Raw genomic sequence first — 19977 nt, forward strand, 5'->3', positions numbered from 1 at the left:
AACAAGACAAACCAGGAAGCAGATCAACATGATCTGGTGAGATTTCACAAGTTTTTACTATCTGTGTCTGGCATTAGTTGTGGCATAATGGTCACACTTTGTTTATACTATCTGCTTTAGTGGACTCTTTAGTGTTGGTATCTCTTTAGTATTTATCATTATAGTGATGACGCTTGGCAACACTGGACCTTATTTTACAGTTTTTGTGAATGTGCTCCTTCCTCCGAATGATAAATAATGAACATCATTCATAATAATTCCCATAATGTCTGCTATCATTCAATGTCATTCTAATTCAAAAATCATAAATTTGAAGAAACAAGGCATTGGATTTAGCCCTTCAATGTCATGACAAATTGGAACTGGTGAAAGCTTTTGTAATTCAAAGCTTCAGGTAATTCAATTTATAACTCCATGTTATTATTCCAAGTGTTTCTGATCTATGATTTGAAAAAAAGATATATATTTGTTGAGTTAAGCATATTATCTAGGCCTCGCCTTCAGAAACTTTGCACTGCATACAATCTGGAAATGAGAAAAATCCAACCAAACAAATAAAAGACTGAATGTGACAATGTGGTATGGATAAAAGCTGCTCTTATTTGATCTTACACAATATGTTTAGTAGAATGCTGCTTGGGCTAGACATTTGGGATCTCTACAATGTATCTGTGGCAGTCACATTTTGATAACTTCCATGTGTTGATCAGTGTTGGGTTAAAAAATAGCAGCACACTTCCAACGCAATACCTAAATGATTGCACTGCAGGCAAAGTAATACTAACTGTGACAGAAGTGCAAACAAATAGCTTAGCACGGTCAGCTTCAGAGGTACCTTGCAACAGCTTTTATCATCATTGAAATAGTGCTAGTAATTGTTTGGGGCTGTTCAATCAGAGATTGTTGGGTTTGTAGTTTTTTTGCCTTCGGCTTTACCATCTGTGAGATTCCTTTAAGCAATTGTGCACTCCACCACTCAACACCTCGATTCCCACGTGAAAGACCACCATATTTGAGGTAACACCAGGATGGTGGATTTGTGCGGAGAGCCCAAGAAAACTCGGTGGCAGCTTTGTGGGCAAAGATAAGTTCTATTCCTCAGTTGTTGACCATAAAACTCACTGTAACTAGCATTGAGGAAACCAAAATAGTCTGAATCCAAATTAAGCTGGTGTCATGTGAGGTCATCCAAGTGAATTTATTGTCACATGCACAAGTAACGTAAGGTAAGGTAGAGATACAATGAAAATCTTGTTTGCAGCAGTACCCCAGGCACATGGACTCAGATAAAAACATAAATGTCTCCAAAAACATAAATTATACCTAAATTACACAAATTCTGAGCAATAAGATAAAACACTGCAAATAAAAGACACGTGGGGAGAACTACTAAATTAATTTACTCATAAAATCTACTAAAATACTTTTGGATTTAGGCACATGACCCAGAAAATATGCCCCCCTCGGAGAAAGCGCACACGGTCATGGGGAGAACGTAAAAACGGCATACAGACAGCACCCGTAGTCAGGATTGAACCAAAGTCTCCAGCGCTGTAATTCAGCAACTCTATCGCTATGCCACCGTGGCGTCTGCAGTAGTGAGCTGCAAACTGTAAAAATTGGCTGCAGCAACAATCTAGACAGATCTTGATGCTATGAAGCTGACAACAACAGTGGCCTTGACTCTTATGAACAAAGTTGTCCAGATACTATTAAGAGGCGTATTTCAGATTGCAGGAGATAATGGATCTTAATGAGGTGGAACCCGGTTGTAAATTAATAGGAATTATCATTTTTAAAGAATATCACAGTTGATAATCTCACTGTAATGAAATGAGTGCATTGCAAGACTGTTAATACCATTTAGAGTTAATACCATTTAAAAGTCTGAAGAAGGGTCTCGACCCAAAATGTCGCCAATTCCTTCTCTCCATAGATGCTACCTCACCCGCTGAGTTCCTCCAGCATTTTTGTCGACATACCATTTAGAGAAGTAATTTGCCGGACAAAAAATACTAACAAAAGTCCAGGCACATCCAGAAATATGTGCGAAATTGCATGTCACTTTTCTGCAGCACAACCTTTTTTTGGTAGTTGTGGAAATTATTTTGATTTCAATCTTTTTTTTTGAATTTCACAGCAATTTGCATACATACAATGATAACAGACAGTGACAGTCAAGGCATAATTGTGCAACAGTATGTAAGCGACCCTCAAAGCCCTTACCCTTATCCACCTTCAACCCACCCGAATCAGGTCGGAACCAAACGGGGACAAACAACACTCACATTCATACACATACACACTAATATGGTAAGATAAACAAAACAAAAAGTACTAAAAAAAAAAAAGGGAGGGGGTCACTAATAACAGTAAATAAGCAAGTAATTAAATAAATAAGTGTGGGGGGGGGGGGGGGGGGTTAAGGGGAGAGCAGCTGCAGTAGAGCAGAACAATGGTGGAGAGCACTCAGTCCTCTTCCGAGTCCGGGGACAAGTTGAGAGAGTTAACAAGTTCCAAGAAAGGGTTCCATGTATCTAGGAATGTCTTGGTAGAGCCTTTGAGAGAGAACCTAAGTTTTTCAAGCTTTAAATGGTAAAGCACCTCCTTAATCCAACGGGCATGTGTCGGGGGACAGGTGAGCCTCCAGTTAAGCAAGATCAGTCTCCGGGCTAACAAGGTTGTAAAAGCTAGAACCCGTTTCACAGCAACAGAAAGGTTGGTGTTGGGAGGGGTACCAAAAATGGCTGACAGTGGGTTTGGAGGAATAGTCTGGCCGTAGGCTCTGCTTATCAAGTCGAAAGCACTCCTCCAAAAGGCTGCTAGCTTAGGGCAAGACCAAAACATATGGCTATGGTTGGCAGGAGATTGATTACATCTGTTGCAGGTGTCCCTAACAGTGGGGTAAATTCTAGATAATCTTGCATTTGTGTAGTGGACTTTGTGAAGGACTTTGCATTGGGTTAGGCCATGACGGGCACATATGGAGGAAGAATGGGTCAAATCCAAGGCAGAGTCCCATTGCTGGTCTGTTAGTTTCGTATTCAGCTCACCCTCCCACGCAGCTTTTAATGAGGTATGAGGTTTCAATATAACCGACCCTAACAAGTTATACAAAACAGAGATGCATTTCTTCCGGTTGGGATCTAGAGCTAAGATGGTATCGGTCAGGGTTTCAGGGGGGCGATTTGGGAAATGGGGGAATGTCTTCTTCACAAAATCCCTGATCTGGAAAAAACGAAAAAGGTGGGAGTTTGGGAGGCTATAGTTGGATGAGAGCTCCGCAAAAGACGAAAAGATGCCATCCTTGTATAGGTTTTTGATACTACTGATACCGTTGCTATGCCAGGTTTTGAATGCGTGGTCTGTACTTGAAGGTTTAAAGATGTGGTTTTTAAGCAGTGGGGTCAAGATGGAAGGGCCTTGTAAACCGAAGTTTTTCCTGAGTTGACTCCATATCTTGAGCGAGAGGGACGCAATTGGGCCTGCACCCACAGATGTTATAGGAAGGGGGAGTTGGGAGCATAGGACAGACCGCAACGGGAGAAATGAACTTGCCTTTTCCATGAGTACCCAGGTCAGTAGGTGGTCGCAATCATCATTCATCCATTACAGGAGTTTTTGCAAGGTAGCTGCCCAATAGTATCGCCTAAAGTCAGTGCCAAACCGCCGTCATTCTTAGGAGACTGCAGTATCACCTTTCGGATTCTAGCCGGTTTGCTACCCCATAAAAATTTAGATATTGTCCTTTCTAATTTATCAAAAAAAGATTTAGTGATAAGTATAGGGACGTGCTGGAAAAGATACAGGAATTTGGGTAGGACGACCATCTTGACCAGATTTATCCGGCCCACGAGGGATAGCGGTAAAACTGACCAGCGGTCAAAATCTCTTTCAGCTTTCTCAACCAGAGGCAGAAAGTTTGTGCGGAACATATCAGATAAGGGTGTTGTGATAAAGACGCCGAGGTAACGAAACCCGTCCTCTGCCCATTTGAATGAGGTTAAAGAGCGAGGGAGCTGCTTAGCCAATGAGTTAATCAGTGTGCCGTTGTTTGTACTGAGGCCACCGGGGACAAGTATAATAGACTGACCCAAAGAATAAAACTGTTACCGAGGTCAAACCTGTCCATCGCCTCATATACCTTTAAACCCCTTCTCTGAGCCTAACCGACCGCCAAGAGTTCTTTCGGCGCAAACAGAAGTGGTGATAACCACTATCTGAAGGGGGGTCTCACTAGTTGCCGTTTGTTTGTACTGATGTAACCGGGGACAAGAGACTGCCTAAAGTATTGAGGTCAAGACTGTCATCGGCCTAGGTATGATCCTGTCGAAAGCTTTTTGTGTCGAACGAGATAATATCTCCGGGGTCTCACTACTTGGTGAATGGATGATGTTAAGGAGGCTAGTATGGGAAGACTGTCGGCCTGGTATGAACCCTGTTTGGTCTAACGAGATAATAGAGGGCATCACTCGTTGAAGACGGAGCGCAAGGGCTTTAGAGAGGATTTTGAGGTCCACATTCAGGAGTGAAATTGGTCTATAGCTACTACAAAGCAGGGGATCTTTCTCCTTTTTAAGAATTAGGGAGATAGTAGCCCACGACAAGGTGGGCGGTAGGCGACGATGTAAAAATGCCTCATTGTACATATCTCTCAGGACTGGTGCGAGGAGAGCAGAGAAAGCTTTGTAATATTCTACAGTGAAGCCGTCAGGGCCGGGCGACTTTCCGCTTTGCAGCGATGTGATGGCTGCTTGGACCTCAGTGACAGTTATGGGACCACCCAAGTCTCTCATGGCTTCATCGTCAATTTGGAGAAACGTCATATTACTGAGCATGTCACCTGCAGTGGGAGGACAATCGGAAGCGTATAGTTCAGCGTAGAATTTAGCAAATGCTTCATTAATTCTAAGAGGATCAGTATGATTCTCCCCTAAGCTGGATCTAATGGCTGGAATTAGCCATGAAGTCGCCTCGGTTCTGGCCTGATGGGCCAAAAGCTTCCCAGCTTTATCCCCAGATTCAAAAAAGTGTTGCCTAGATTTAAGCAGTCGCAGCTTGGCTTTATTAGTAGACGTGAGGTCAAAGTCTGTTTGTAACCTAAGGCGTTCTCTATAAAGGTTAGGGTCTGGGTCAGATGCATATTTGTCATCAATGTCCTTTATTTTTTGTAACAGGTCGGCCGTTTGGGACGTCTCGGCTCTTTTCAGGTTGGAGACAAAAGAGATAAGTTGGCCCCTAATATAGGCTTTTGAAGCTTCCCAGAGTATACGTCTTTCTATGTCCGGCGAGTCATTCAGCTCAAAATATAAGGTGATTTGGGAGTGCAAGAATTGCATGTAGTGAGCCTCTGCTAATAATAGGGAGTTGAACCTCCACTGTTTAAAGGGGTTAGTTTGTTTACGAAAGTGGAGATCGAGGGAAGTCGCAGCGTGATCTGATCTTACGATGCTATGATACTCGCTGGATTTGATTTTGGAGAGCAGTCTGTTATCTAAGAGAAAGAAGTCTATACGGGTATAGGTACGGTGCATGTGGGAAAAAAATGAAAATAATTTAGTCGTGGGAAATGTACATTTTTTTAACATAAATTTCCCTGTGTTATGGCATATTTTCTTCCGTGTTTCATCAACCATGTCACTTATCATCCTTAGGAAATTTGGTATGGGGTTGAGCTGCAGTCTCTGACTGCAAGCCAGAAGATATTCTAATATTGTAAACTCGGCTCTATTTTTGACAGGCTTGCTTCTATTTCACAGTTGCACAGTTGATGATTGAAGCCAGCAAAAGAAACACTCGGCCTTTTTTACAATTAAAAATTGACTACTGCCATCCATATTCCCCAAAACCCCATCCCTAGCAAGGCCTCAAAGTTGTCACTTATACCAAGAGTAAGTGAACTGTCGGTGGATTTATTATGTACCCAATTTTCATAAATTTTGTGGAATGAAGCGTTTGTGTTTAGAGAAATGACTCGCTCAATTTTAAACTCTGCTGACACCCAAGACATTGAAAACATTGGTATTTTGCCGAGGTAATTTGGGCTCAACACTGTATTGGCTTTGCGCTAACATTAATAGTATAGACTATGTATCCCTCGTTCTATTCTCTTGGTTGCTCAACTGTTAGCTTGTTTTCTTAGTGCCTATCAAGTATCGTGTTGCAAATGGGAAAGGGTTTGCTTCACTAAACATTGTAAAAGCAAACTCATCCAGTTTGGCTGTCATCCACTGGTCGACAAACTCGTCCTTGAACTAATTCATGTCCTTGACTGCTCATTCAAGCTAAACCAGATAGGGTTTATTTTTTATTTTTTAAACCTATCATATCTAATACATGCCCCAATACTAGGGAACTGATCTACCGGATTATCAGTGTTGCTTCTCAAAATTCACAAATGCTTCAAAAGCTATCATTGCAAATATCAATTTACACAATCGCTTAAAAAATTAAAATGTAGTGGTATTAAGCTGTTTGCCTCTTAATTCTTCATCATCAACATATGTTCAAATGTCTCATTCTACTCATGTGGCCCTTCCACTGCAATGTTCTCAAGCTCTCGAAGCTCTTTGGTCAGTTATTAGCTGCTGGGCGAGTATTGTCAAGGCTCAGTCTGGTAGTTTTGGAATGTGGGTTCAAATCGCACTAGGGAAATTAAGGTAATATATCATGTTACTTTTCAGAATTATTTAATTAACTTTTATAGAATTATTTAATTATAAATCAAGAGACAAGTGAGTCAAGAGTATTTAATTGTCACATGCACCAACTATGGACTGATTAAATTCTTATTTGCAGCAGCATAACAGGGCCTGTAAACACACAACCATATAATAAACAAATACATCAATAAATTACTGACATTGATACTGGTGCAACAAGAACCCTAAAGACCTTGGTGAAATCATTCATAAATAACTGTAATTAAGGTACTACTAACATTCTGTGGAAAGCCACCGGGTTCACTGATGTCCATGTCCTACTTGGCTTGTGTTCTCAGCAATTCTATTGACTCTTTAAATGAGAGCATAAAAAACCTAGATCATTAATTTCCTTGTGCCTGTTCAGTATTTCAATAAAGTCGTAATTGATTACTTATCCCGGTGCTATGTGCCTGCACTATCCCTTTATTCACTTAAAATATCAGAGTGTTCCACAGGTTGGGCAGCTTCAGTGGAGAGCAAAGATCATCGGTGGAGAGAGGAACAGAGTTAAGCAAAGATCGCTATAGGATCTTTGGAGTTAACGACCTGAAACAGGACACGTCGTTTGCTGACAATTCCAAGCATTTTCTGTTTAGTTTGAGATTTGCAAGAAAAATAGCATGATGCTACTTTTAAAATAAATAGAAAACATTTTCAATAGTGCACCCTTGCTAATACTATGTGCAACCCGCCTTTGCTCTCTTGCTCATCTGAGGCAAAGGGCACGGGATGTTCCATCCAGCCTCCCGCCCTCGATTGGACACTATTCCCTGGCCCGCCTTCTGGCCTCGCTTCCCAGTTCGGCGACTCCTGTCGATAGGAATTGTTTGTGACTTCCCGGTGCGGTGGAAGACAGTCCTTCCTGATCGCTGTGCAAGTCCGTGATTCTCTACCTTTCCTGCCAAGACTGGTAATGGTGCGACCCCTGCAATCCAACCTGTCGCTTTCGCAGGGAGTCCGGCTCCTGTTCTACGCGCTGAGCCCCAGCGAGTCCAGCTGCAGCGAGCTGGAGGAGGTGCCGGACTACGTGCAGCAGGTGAGCACAAACGGGGCCGTGCATTGCCTTTCTGCCCTGCTTTACATCCAAAACTCCTTCCGAGCAGGTTTCACCAACAATACTTCCGGGACTGCAACAGCCCAGCGTAACTGCACCAGAAGTTAAATGAGGAAGTGGACACATGTTACACAAACGCAGGGGGCAACCCACTGAGTTTCACTAAAGATCACAACAGTTACACATTTTATGAGAAAGAATTCCTACTCACATCTGCCACTTTACAATTCCCGTTAGGGTACCATTTACAGATGGATAGTGGTGGTAAGCAGGATATGGACCGCTCCTAATAATATCCCATGTACTTTCATCCGATATTGTGTTCATAAATAGGTTTAAGTGAAATGAGGATTTATTTAATTTATGACGCATGGAAACAGGCCCTTCCGACACAACTTGCCCATATTGACCAACATGCCCCATCTACACTAGTCCCACCTAACTGTTTGACCCATATCCCCTAAACTTATCCTATCCATGTACTTGTCCAATTTTCTTTTAAACGTTGTGTTAGTACCTGCTAGTCCCATTTGTTGATGTTGACCAATATCCCTCTAAATCGTCCCTTATCCATGTGCCTGCCCATACATCCTTCAAATGTTGTTGTTTTACCTCTCAACCACTTACAGTTAGTTAACAGTGTCGCAATACTGTTAGTACAAACTTCAACTTCTCATTCCCATGTTTGTTTTGTCCTGAGAGACTTTCAATCTTTGTTGTCTGAATAAAAAGGAAATTGGATTTGTAACTTGGTATCCATTTATACATCCTACTAACACTGCTGAACTCTTAGAATTCCGTAGGAATAACTAGACTGTGGAACTCGTTGGGAGGACCTGCCCTGGTTAGACATACCAAAATGCAGCACTTCGCACATCCATATTAAACTCCATTAACCGTTCATCAGCTCACCTGCCCAACCAATCAAGATCCTGCTGCAATTTTTGACGACCATTTTCAATATCTACAGTACCACCCAATTTAGTGTCATCTGCCAACTTACTAATAATGCCTTGTACATCGAAATAATTGATAGAGATGACAAACAGCAATGGGCCCTGCACCAAACCTTGAGGAACAACACTAGTTGCAGGCTTTCAGTCCGAAAACAACCTTCCACCACCATCCTCTACCTTCTACGAGGCCAATTTTCTATCCAGTTGACTGGCTCTCCTTGGATCCCATGCAATCTAATTTTCCAGGGCAGTCTACCATGTCAAATGCCTTGATGATATCCATATATATAATGCCTAGAGTAACAGTGGAGCTGCAGGGATGGGAGAGCAACAATGTGTTACAATACCAGGTATCGCTAGTTGCTTCTGCATGTGCACACTGTTTTAGTTTATCAACTCAAAGATGGGAAATGTCTCGACACACTGATGAGATTCTGGTCATTGGAATGACTACAGAATGAGAATAATGTGCTTACCTTGACTGTAGAAGTTAAATGAGAGGCCTGTGCATCCATTGATTCATGATTGTAACTTCATTCTTTTTACAACATAATTTTAGCTTGCAATAACACTTAGCCTTTCCCCTCAAAACACATTTAAATCGAGAAAGAGCAAGAAGGTGGTTTAAATGTTTTTTTTACATGTTTGTAATGGGAAGAAGGATTATTATGTGTCAGTAATTATGCCTTGAAGCAGTTATAAACCAGTTAGAAATATCAAGCTCATGAAATGTTGTTAGATTTACAGATTTTGGAAAGCATTACCCGTAACCATACTCTTTCCATGCACATGTATATACACATAAAAATGCAATAAGTGGGTGCAATTTAAGCCTCATGAAGCCCTTAATTAAAGTTGCATGTTTGATTTTAATTGCACACTAGACTAAGATTCAGATTCAAACTTTATTGTCATTGTGCAGTATACAGTACAGAGACAACAAAATGCAGATAGCATCTTCCTAGAAGAGCGACATAGAAAATGAGCAATAAATAAATATATTTACGTGCATACAGTCATAGTAGTGCAATTATTTATTTATTTATTTTTCCTTGTGGGAGGAGTGTCCGGGGGGGGGGGTGATTGGTAATCACCGAGGTACAGTGTTGAGTAGTGTAACAGCCGCAGGGAAGAAGCTGGTCCGGCAACGGAGAGACCTGTAGCGCCTCCCGGATGGTAGGAGGGTAAACAGTCTGTGGTTGGGGTGAGCGCAGTCCTTGACGATGCTGAGCATCCTTCGCAGACAACGCTTGCTTTGGACAGACTCAATGGAGGGGAGTGAGGAACCGGTGATGCGTTGGGCAATTTTCACCACCCTCTGCAGTGCCTTCCGGTCGGAGACAGAGCAGTTGCCATACCATACTGTGCTGCAGTTGGTAAGGATGCTCTCGATGGTGCAGCAGTAGAAGTTCACCAGGATCTGAGGAGACAGATGGACCTTCTTTAGTCTCCTCTAGAATAAGAGACGCTGGTGAGCCTTCTTGACCAGAGTTGAGGTATTGTGGGTCCAAGAGAGGTCATCGGAGATGTTGACCCCCAGGAACCTGAAGCTGGAAACGCGTTCCACCTCCGTCCCGTTGATGTGGATGGGGGTGTGCGTGCCGCCCCTAGACTTCCTGAAGTCTACAATGAGCTCCTTGGTCTTCTTGGAGTTAAGGGCCAGGTTGTTGTCAGCGCACCATGCTGCTAGGAGCTGGACCTCCTCCCTATAGGCCGACTCATCGTTGTTGCTGATGAGGCCAATCACCGTTGTATCATCTGCATACTTGATGATGGTGTTAGTACCATGTACAGATGTGCAGTCGTAGGTGAAGAGGGAGTAGAGGAGGAGGCTCAGCACACAGCCCTGTGGAACGCCGGTGTTCAGGGTGATGGTTGAAGAGGTGTTCTTGTCTAACCTAACAGACTAAATGGGATCCGTTGGGTCCCAGCGTTGCACGGGAGGGTGGGGGGGGGGGGGGGTGGGGGGGGGGGGGGGGGGGGGGGGGGGGGGCTTTCTGGAGCGTTGTTGGCTGAAGGGACTGGTTTCCAGAGGGCTAGTATGGACATTGTGGGCTGAATGTATTCTTGGGCTGGCAGCTCAGTCACTGAGACCACACACACACACACACTCACACTATGCGTCAGTGGATAGGGCGGGGATGGGGTAAAGGGAGTCAATGAATAATATTAATATAATATCAAGGGAGGCGGTTAGTATGCGAGTATGGGGGGGGGGGGGGGGGGATGGTTAGTGTGTGTGAGTATGGGGGGGGGGGGGGGGGGGATGGTTAGTGTGTGTGTGACGCCGCAGGCCGCCCCCACCCCCCCACAACAAAATATTGGAAATATTTAAGGAAACATTTTGGGGCAAAGAGATTCCAAAGTCTCGGAACTGCTTGAGAGGAGAAATTCTTCCTTGCCTCACTCTCGGATCACCTTGGTGAACTTTCTTTGCATTGTCTTCAAGCTAATACATCTTTCCTTATATAAGGGAAACAAAATGATATCTGTGGTTTCTTTAGAGCCTTGTACAGATGCGGTAGGACTTCCCTATTGTTATACTTCAAGTCTCTTGGAATAAAAGTCAGAAAACATTTGCTTTCCTCAATACCCACTGCATCTTGACTCTGGCTTTTTGTGCTTCATGTGTGAAGGCTCCCAAATCACTCCATGATACAGCTTTCTTTGTTTAAATTATGGCTTTATCAATCTTCCTTCAAATGTGAGCAACATTACATTTTCCCACATTGTACTGCATCTGCCAACTTTTTTGCCCACTCAATTAAACACAGAGTGTTTATTTACAAATTGTGCGCATCTTCCACACATCATGCATTTTAATATCAGCTTGCCTATTTTAGTATTCTCTGCAAATTTGGCTGCAGTACAACTGCTTCCTTCCTTTAAATTATGAATACATATTTAAAATATCTGCATCTTAGCACTGGGGTACCCCACTGGTTACAAGTTGCCAACTTGAAAATGATCCTCTTATTCCTATTCACTGCTTCCTGCGTTTTAGCCAGTCCGTTATTTGCGCAAAAATATTCCCTCCAACATCATGAGGGGCTAGCCTGCGAAGTAACTGTGTGTGTGTAGCATCTTGTTGAGTGCATTTTGAAAATCAAAATATATCACATATATTAGTTCTGCAAGCATCTGGTTGGTATTTTCACAAAAACTTGTATAAATTTGTTGGATCTGAATTCCTATTTACAACGTCATTCTAAATCTGCTTGATCTCATTATGAATTTCTAAATATTTTGCTTGGATAAATGATTCCACCATTTTTCCGACAGTAGATGGTAGACTAAACAGCATGTCTACTTCTTTCTGTCTCTCAGCCTTTTTTAAAATGGTACTATATTGCCATTAATCCATCCAATTGGTCTGTCTCCAGAATTTAAGGAATTTTAGATGATCGCAACCATTGCATCCACTGTTGCTTAATCGTTTCTTTAAGGATCCTGGGATGCAAACCATTATGTCTGTGGGATCTCAGACAGAGGGTGGTGAGAGCCTGGATTGAGCTGCTGGGGTGGTGATTGAGGCAGATATGATAGTGGCATTTAACAGATGTTTGGATAGGCACATGAATATGCAGGGATGTAGATTATGTGCAGGTAGATAAGAATGGGTCTTGGCATGATGTTTGGCATTGACATTGTGGGCCTGAGGGCCTGTTCTTGTGCTGTACTGTTTTACGTTCAACCCACAAGTCAAAATTATTATATTAACCTGACCCCTCTATGCAATATTACCCTTGACATGAAAAGTTCAGTTGCAACCACTCAGTTAAGGTAAATATTGAAGGCATTCATCACTGTTTCCAAGGAGCCAGTGCAACTTTTATTCGATTGAGTTAAAGATGTCTAAAGATCTATTTCTTAAATTTGACACAAACTGTTGATGTATATGGAAATGATGATCCTTGCACTCCCGTGTATAGACTCAGTTTGTACTCGCTAGAATTTAGAAGATTGAGGGGGATCTTATAGAAACTTACAAAATTCTTAAGGGGTTGGACAGACTAGATGCAGGAAGATTGTTCCCGATGTTGGTGAAGTCCAGAACAAGGGGTCACAGTTTAAGGATAAGGGGAAAATCTTTTAGGAACGAGATGAGAAAAACATTTTTCCCGCAGAGAGTGGTGAATTTCTGGAATTCTCTGCCACAGAAGGTAGTTGAGGCCAGTTCATTGGCTATATTTTAGAGGAAGTTAGATGTGGCCCTTGTGGCTAAAGGGATCAGGGGGTATGGAGAGAAGGCAGGTACAGGATACTGAGTTGGATGATCAGCCATGATCATATTGAATGGCGGTGCAGGCTCGAAGGGCCGAATGGCCTACTCCTGCACCTATTTTCTATGTTTCTATGTTTCTATTGGGAATATCTACAATAGGCACCTCAAGGCACTGGAAACATACCATCAATAGTTTCTGTAAATAATCCAAATTCGTTTGATGGGAAATTAACCAATCTCATTTTCTTGGCCGATATCTGCAGCATTGAGTCCCAGATTACACTCCGTTGAATTATTTGGGTAGGTCACATTGTTTGAATGGCGAACTCCTTCCTTCCTTCCTTTAACCCCAACCCCCCCCCTCCCCCCCCCACCAACACCAATGCAACCCCCTTTCCTCGATTCCCATCTCCCTCCTCCAATATCGGACACCTCCTGCTCCATCTAGGTATCAGACCATGGCTCCACATTGGCTTAATCAGCTCCCTCTGAACCCTCAGAACCAGAGTGGAAACATACCAGTCATACAACTGTGTTCACTGAAGATTATTGGCATGAGGTGAAGCTAAATTTTATTGTGAAAATTATCGTAATGATCATAGGTGTCGATTGATGCTATTGTTAAATAATACATCATTCTTTAGTAATTTGATGTTTTCTTTATCTCTCCTGAGGCTAAATGTAAAACTGCTTCAAGATCAACTATTTATTTGATTTGTACATTTACACCTATGAAGCTCCACAATTTCATTCCATTCTTCATTCCACAGGGAAGGGAGTTTGAGGAGAGAGAGAGAGCGAGAGAGAGAGCGAGAGAGAGAAAGAGAGAGAGATATATCAATTCGGAAAGATATTATTGTGTAAGAGCTTGCTTTTGACCTACTGTGGAAAGTTCAAAAACATGTTGTTCTGTCAAATGACCTTTAATGCTTCATTACATTATGTAACAGCTTGGGCCTTCCCTGAAATCAGCCCAAGTGATGATTGTGTAATTGAACGATCATTCACATGTCTTCATTTTTATTAAATTTAAAAGACACTTTAAATAAACCTCATACTGTGAAGAATGTACATTCTCTGCATATTCCTGACAGCTTGATTGCAGGGAATAACAGACACGTATCATTAGCAAGCCATTATACTTGTTTTAGAAGATTCAAAATTGGTTGTGCATTGGATAGATTCCTGGCATTTTGAAAATAATTGAATGAACAGAGTAAAATCATTCCATCCTTAATTAATGATTCACTTAACATTTGAGAATCTGAGTAAATGAGTAATCGTGTATTGCTCATTATCAGTAACAATATTAAATGACTTTAAATATGTTTTGCGCAACATATTCACAATGTTCATGATGTTCTTTGAAGAGTTGAAAGATTTCCTATTCCACTAATATTTATTTATTAAAAGAATCTGAGTCAACTGGCAGTGTGGCTCAATATTAGTATTACCAAATGAGCAAGCATTCCTCAATTGTATAATGACAGTTTGATGCAGTTTAATTGACTTTGTCCCAATCAATGTACTGTTACCGTCTTGTATTTACTTGGAACTTGAATTCTGAAATGAAAGCAGTTCAAAGGTTGCTTACTATTGGAATCAGATATAATTTATTAACAGTTATGTCACATACAGTGCCCTCCATACTGTTTGAGACAGACCCATCATTTATTTATTTGTCTCTGTACTCCACAATTTGAAATTTGTAATAGAAAAAAAATCCCATGTGGTTAAAGTACACATTGTCAGATTTTAATAAAGGCAATGTTTATACATTTTGGTTTCACCATGTAGAAATTACAGCTGTGTTTATACATATTCCCCCTCATTTCAGGGCACCATAATGTTTGGGACACATGGGTTCACAGGTGTTTATAATTGCTCAGGTGTGTTTAAATACCTCCTTAATGCAGGTATAAGCGTGCTCTCAGCACCTCGTCTTTCCTCCAGTCTATCCATCACATCTGGAAAGTTTCATTGCTGTTTATCAACATGAGGACCAAAGTTGTGCCAATAAAAGTCAAATAAGCCATTATGAGACTGAGAAACAAGAATAAAACTGTTAGAGAAATCAGCCAAACCTTAGGTTTACCAAAATCAACTGTTTGGAACATCATTAAGAAGAAAGAGAGCACTGGTGAACTTACTAATCGCAAAGGGACTGGCAGGCCAAGGAAGACGTCCACAGCTGATGACAGAATAATTCTCTCTATAATAAAGAAAAATCCCCAAACACCTGTCAGACAGATCAGAAACACTCTTAGGAGTCAGGTGTGGATTTGTCAATGACCACTGTCCGCAGAAGACTTTATGAACTGAAATGCAGAGGCTACATTGCAAGATGCAAACCACTGGTTAGCCACGAAAATAGGATGGCCAGGTTACAGTTTGTCAAGAAGTATTTAAAAGAGCAACCACAGTTCTATAAAAAGGTCTTGTGGACAGATGAGACAAAGATGAACTTACACCAGAGTGATGGCAAGGGTGAAATATGGAGGAGAGAAGGAACTGCCCAAGATCTAAAGCATACCACCTCATCTGTGAAATACAGTTGTGGAGGTGTTATGGCCTGGGCACATGTGGCTACTGAAGGTGCTGGCTAACATATCTTCATTGATGATACAACTGCTGATGGTAGTAGCATAATGAATTCTGAAGTGTATAGACACATCCTATCTGCTCAAGTTCAAATGCCTCTAAACTCATTGGCCGGCGGTTCATTCTACAGCAAGACAATGATCTCAAACATACTGCTTAAGCAACAAAGAAGTTTTTCAAAGCAAAAAAGTGTAAATTCTTGAGTGATCAAGTCAATCACCCGATCTGAACCCAATTGAGCATGACTTTTATATGCTGCAGAGAAAACTGAAGGGGACTACCCCCCAAAAGAAGCATGAGCTAAAGATGGCTGCAATACAGGCCTGGCAGAGCATCACGTGAGAAGCCACCCAGCAACTGATGATGTCCATGAATCACAGCTTCAAGTAGTAATTGCATGCAAAGGATATGCAACAAAATACTAAATATAACTACTTTCTTTTGCATTGCATTGTTGTGTCCTAAGCATAATGGTGCCCTTAAATGGGGGCACTCTGTAAATAATGGGTCTTTGTGCCAAACATTATGGAGAGCACTGTACCTCTTCAATCTATATCACCTGGTTTTTTTTTCTCCAGGGTTTAAGTTCATTTGGGGATTAAAGAATGAGTGTGTACGATGGATTGTGGTTCACAGGTTAAAAACGTACCCTACATCGCCCTGATCTGAATGGCCAACTTAGGTGTGGCTGCATCGGCTGCATCAGTCTGGGCATAAAGCCCAAGTATGTGGGCACTAAGTGTCATTACCTGCTGAGATTCTACCTGTCCCCGAGGTTGTGAAGGATGAGCCTGACATTGCTGTTGTGCAATGCGCCAGTTACCTGGACATTACCACACCACCTTTCCTTCATGGAAAAGCTCTTGTAGAACAATATCTTTGACCACTGGCACACGGAGCACAACATCCTGCAGGCACGGCGGGGACAAGGAATTAATGCTTCTTGAGGGGATGGTCTCCTGAGCAGAATGGCCAGATTAGCTGGTGGAATGGTTTTTAATATATTGAATGAATCGATTTTTCAATGCTTATTGCATTTATCGTTGTTGCTATCCCTCAAAGTCGAGGATGATGGTCTATGTTCTGTTGTTTTTATGGACTCTAAGGTGGCTTTATGAGTCCAATCCTGGCTTTGAAAGTTCTTAGACATTCAGGACAGTAATTCCAGATGGCAGATCGGGCTTTGGTTGTTGCTGCCTCTATTTCCATTTTCTTCTCTTTGCTTCTAATTCTGCACATCTCATGGTTTCGAAGGTCGCTGTTCCTTCTTGGATGATGGTCTGCCAGAGTTTCCTGTCCTTGGCATTGGTTTCCCAATTGTCGATGTCGATTACACATTTCTTCATGCTGGCTTTTAAGACGTCTTTGAATCTCTTCTTTTGTCTTCCTCTTATCCGTTTGCCTTCTTTAAGCTGGGAGTAGAAGGTTTGCTTTGGTAGATGCTCTTCTGCATTTATAAGCATGTTACGTTGCTACAAGTGAGAATTTCATTGTCCCATTATCGGTATTCTCTTGACTGGACTCTTTGAGGAAACTTTGTAACAGAATGGGAGTACATGAAGTAAAGTAAGATTGATTTAATGTTGGAAGCTGTCAATCATGTAAATCTTGTTGGAATATTTTTTTTTCAATGCACAATAAGAAAATTGATAAAATGAGTATATTAATTAACAACTATTATTGAGGAGCAATTACTTTAGACTTTAGAGATAAAGATATAACGGTCCATTCAGCCCGCTGAGAGTCCAAGTGTACCTGTGATCACCCTTGCCCTGTACAATAGACAATAGGTGCAGGAGTAGGCCATTCAGCCCTTCGAGCCAGCACCGCCATTCACTGTGATCATCCACAATCAGTACCCCGTTCCTGCCTTCTCCCCATATCCCTTGACTACGCTATCATTAAGAGCTCTATCTAACTCTCTCTTGAAAGGATCCAGAAAATTAGCCTCCACTGCATTCTGAGGCAGAGAATTCCACAGATTAACAACTCTCTGGGAGAAAAGGTTGTTCCTCGTCTCCATTCTAAATGCCCTACCCCTTATTCTTAAACTGTGGCCCCTGGTTCTGGACTCCCCCAACATCGGGAACATGTTTCCTGCCTAACACTAACACTAACACTATCCCACAAACTAAGGACCATTTACAATTTTACCGAAGCCAATTAAACTCCAATCCTGCATGTCTTTGTAGTGTGGGATTAAACCACAGCACCCATTCGATTATAAGGAGAACGGGCAAGCTCCAAACAAACAGCACCCGTAGTCACGATCAAACCTGGGTCTCTGATGCTGTAAGGCAGCAGGTCCACCATTGTGGTTGGCCATTCAATATCGAACATTGTTGGTACCTATGCAATGTGAGCATTATTTGTTGCTTTTCAATCTATGCAAGAATGTTGTCTCAACCTTTCTGCATGGACTGTTACATTGGCACGGAATAGCACTGAACTTTGCATGATGATCAGCAACCATTCCCACGTCTGATCTTATGATGAAAGAATGGTCATTAATTCTGAAGACTTTTGTATTATTGTGTAGAACTCTCACGGTGAAATCTTAATGCTGGAATAATTAAGGTCCAACAACCACAACTATCTTCCTTTGTACAAGGTATAATTCCAGCAGTTGAGATGCCATTAATTCATGCCATTTATAATCTCCACTACACATATGTGCATGCCACCTTTTACATGGTATTATGGTACTACACAGCTTTACACTAGCAAGGTCAGCCAGCTTGCTCTCTCTTTCTCTCTCTCACAAGCCAGCGGAGCTTGATGAGAATGGCTGGCTGTTTGAATGTTCCTGTTTGCCTGTGGAATAAAGATTGATCTTCACTATGTGTGTTGCTGTGGATCATTCGTAAACATGGTGTCAGGGTCTTGAGACACGTCTCCAACTCTTTTGCCTGAATTTATTTTAGTTTATTTTTTTAACATTGAGCCATGGCAGGTTCTTTCCGTAAACTAGATCCTTTGGTGTTCGACAGTGAACTTGCGGAACGTTGGCGCATCTTCGAAGTGGAATCCGGAATTTTCATAGATGCTGCCCACCCTGGAGTTGCTCCCCACACACCAATTCTCCACGATGTAGCGGGCACAGAGGCTGCCCTGCAGTCACAGGATTTCTACTATGCCCCAGAACATACCGATGTGGTAACTCATGTTGTGACCCCGGCAGAGTCCATCAGAGACTCCGCCTGCCTTCTCCAAACGTTCAGATACCTGTGCCAACTTCGCACTAACGTTATCATGGAGCACCACAGGTTTTTTCCCCCCGTAGCCAACAAGAGGGCGAGACGGTCGAATCCTACATTGGCGCCCAAAAGAGCATTGCGGCCAATTGCCACTTCCAAGACCGCAACGTACTCATCCGCGGCAGACTCGTATATGGCATCCTGAATGACAAGGTGAGAAATGAATTACTCCGGGATGAGGAGCTTTCACTAGATAAGGTTGAGCGTGCCTGTCGGGTAGCAGAATACACTGACACTCATACCAAAACCCTGGGACCGGGACCACGCTCTGCCTACGATGTCCATGCCTTCTATAGGTCCCCGCGACAAACATTAACAACCCCTCGACAACCGCCTACAGCCCCAGGGAGGGTAATCGATCCTCTGGTCCATAACTGTGGTAATTGTGGTGGCTTGCATCCGAAATTTCGCGAGCAATGCCTCACTTATGGCAAAACTTGTCACTATTGTGAAAAGAAAGGCCACTTTATCCGGTGCTGCCGCACATATGCCAACAGGGCCCAGTCACAACAATCTCTGCAAACAGTGATCCCATGACAATGCTTAGTATCAACAATACCAGAGTTGCTGCAAAGATAGATACCAGAGCGAGATGTACAGCATTGCAACCGACAAAGACGTCATCATATCTGTCATTCGTTCTCCTCACTGAATCCCACACGCAATGAAGGATCGCGTCAAAGCTGTACTAGACAGAATGGAAACACTGGGCCCTTGCCAATAACCCCTCCTCCTGGGTCTCCACCATGGTCGCAGCAGTCCAAAATAAGGATCTGCATCAACCCCAAAGATTTAAACACTGCCATCAAACGACCACACCACCCGATGCAGACGGTGGACGAGGTCGCAGCCAACTTGGGTAAATCCACAGTCTTCTTTGTCCTAGATGCAAAGAACACGTTTTGGCAAATACCGTTAGACCACACATCCTCCATATTAACCACATTCGCGACGCCATCCGATTGTTACGAATGCCATTTGGCATCAATTCAGCCAGCTAAGTTTTTCAACGTACTATGGAACAACTCTTTACTGGCTACCCATGCGACATAATCGTGGACCACATGCTGATCGCCAGGCGTAATGCACATGAACATGACTCAAGCCTGACGCAGGTCCTGGATCATGTCAGGGAGGTAAATCTCAAATTCAACCCACTCCAGTGCAGGTTTTGGGTTGA

At 42.5% G+C, this 19977-nt stretch overlaps 1 protein-coding gene across 1 annotated transcript in view; it reads left to right on the top strand.

Moving 5' to 3' along the window:
- Positions 1 to 7365: 7365 nt before the first annotated feature.
- Positions 7366 to 19977, top strand: part of agmo (alkylglycerol monooxygenase) — a 280222-nt gene continuing 267610 nt past the window's right edge. The window contains exon 1 of the mRNA XM_055661881.1: positions 7366 to 7740. Within this exon, the coding sequence (XP_055517856.1) occupies positions 7618 to 7740 (123 nt within the window). The 5' untranslated portion in view covers positions 7366 to 7617. The remainder of the gene's footprint in view (positions 7741 to 19977) is intronic.

Source organism: Leucoraja erinacea, chromosome 2 (genome assembly GCF_028641065.1).
Source record: "Leucoraja erinacea ecotype New England chromosome 2, Leri_hhj_1, whole genome shotgun sequence".
NCBI lineage: Eukaryota > Metazoa > Chordata > Chondrichthyes > Rajiformes > Rajidae > Leucoraja > Leucoraja erinaceus.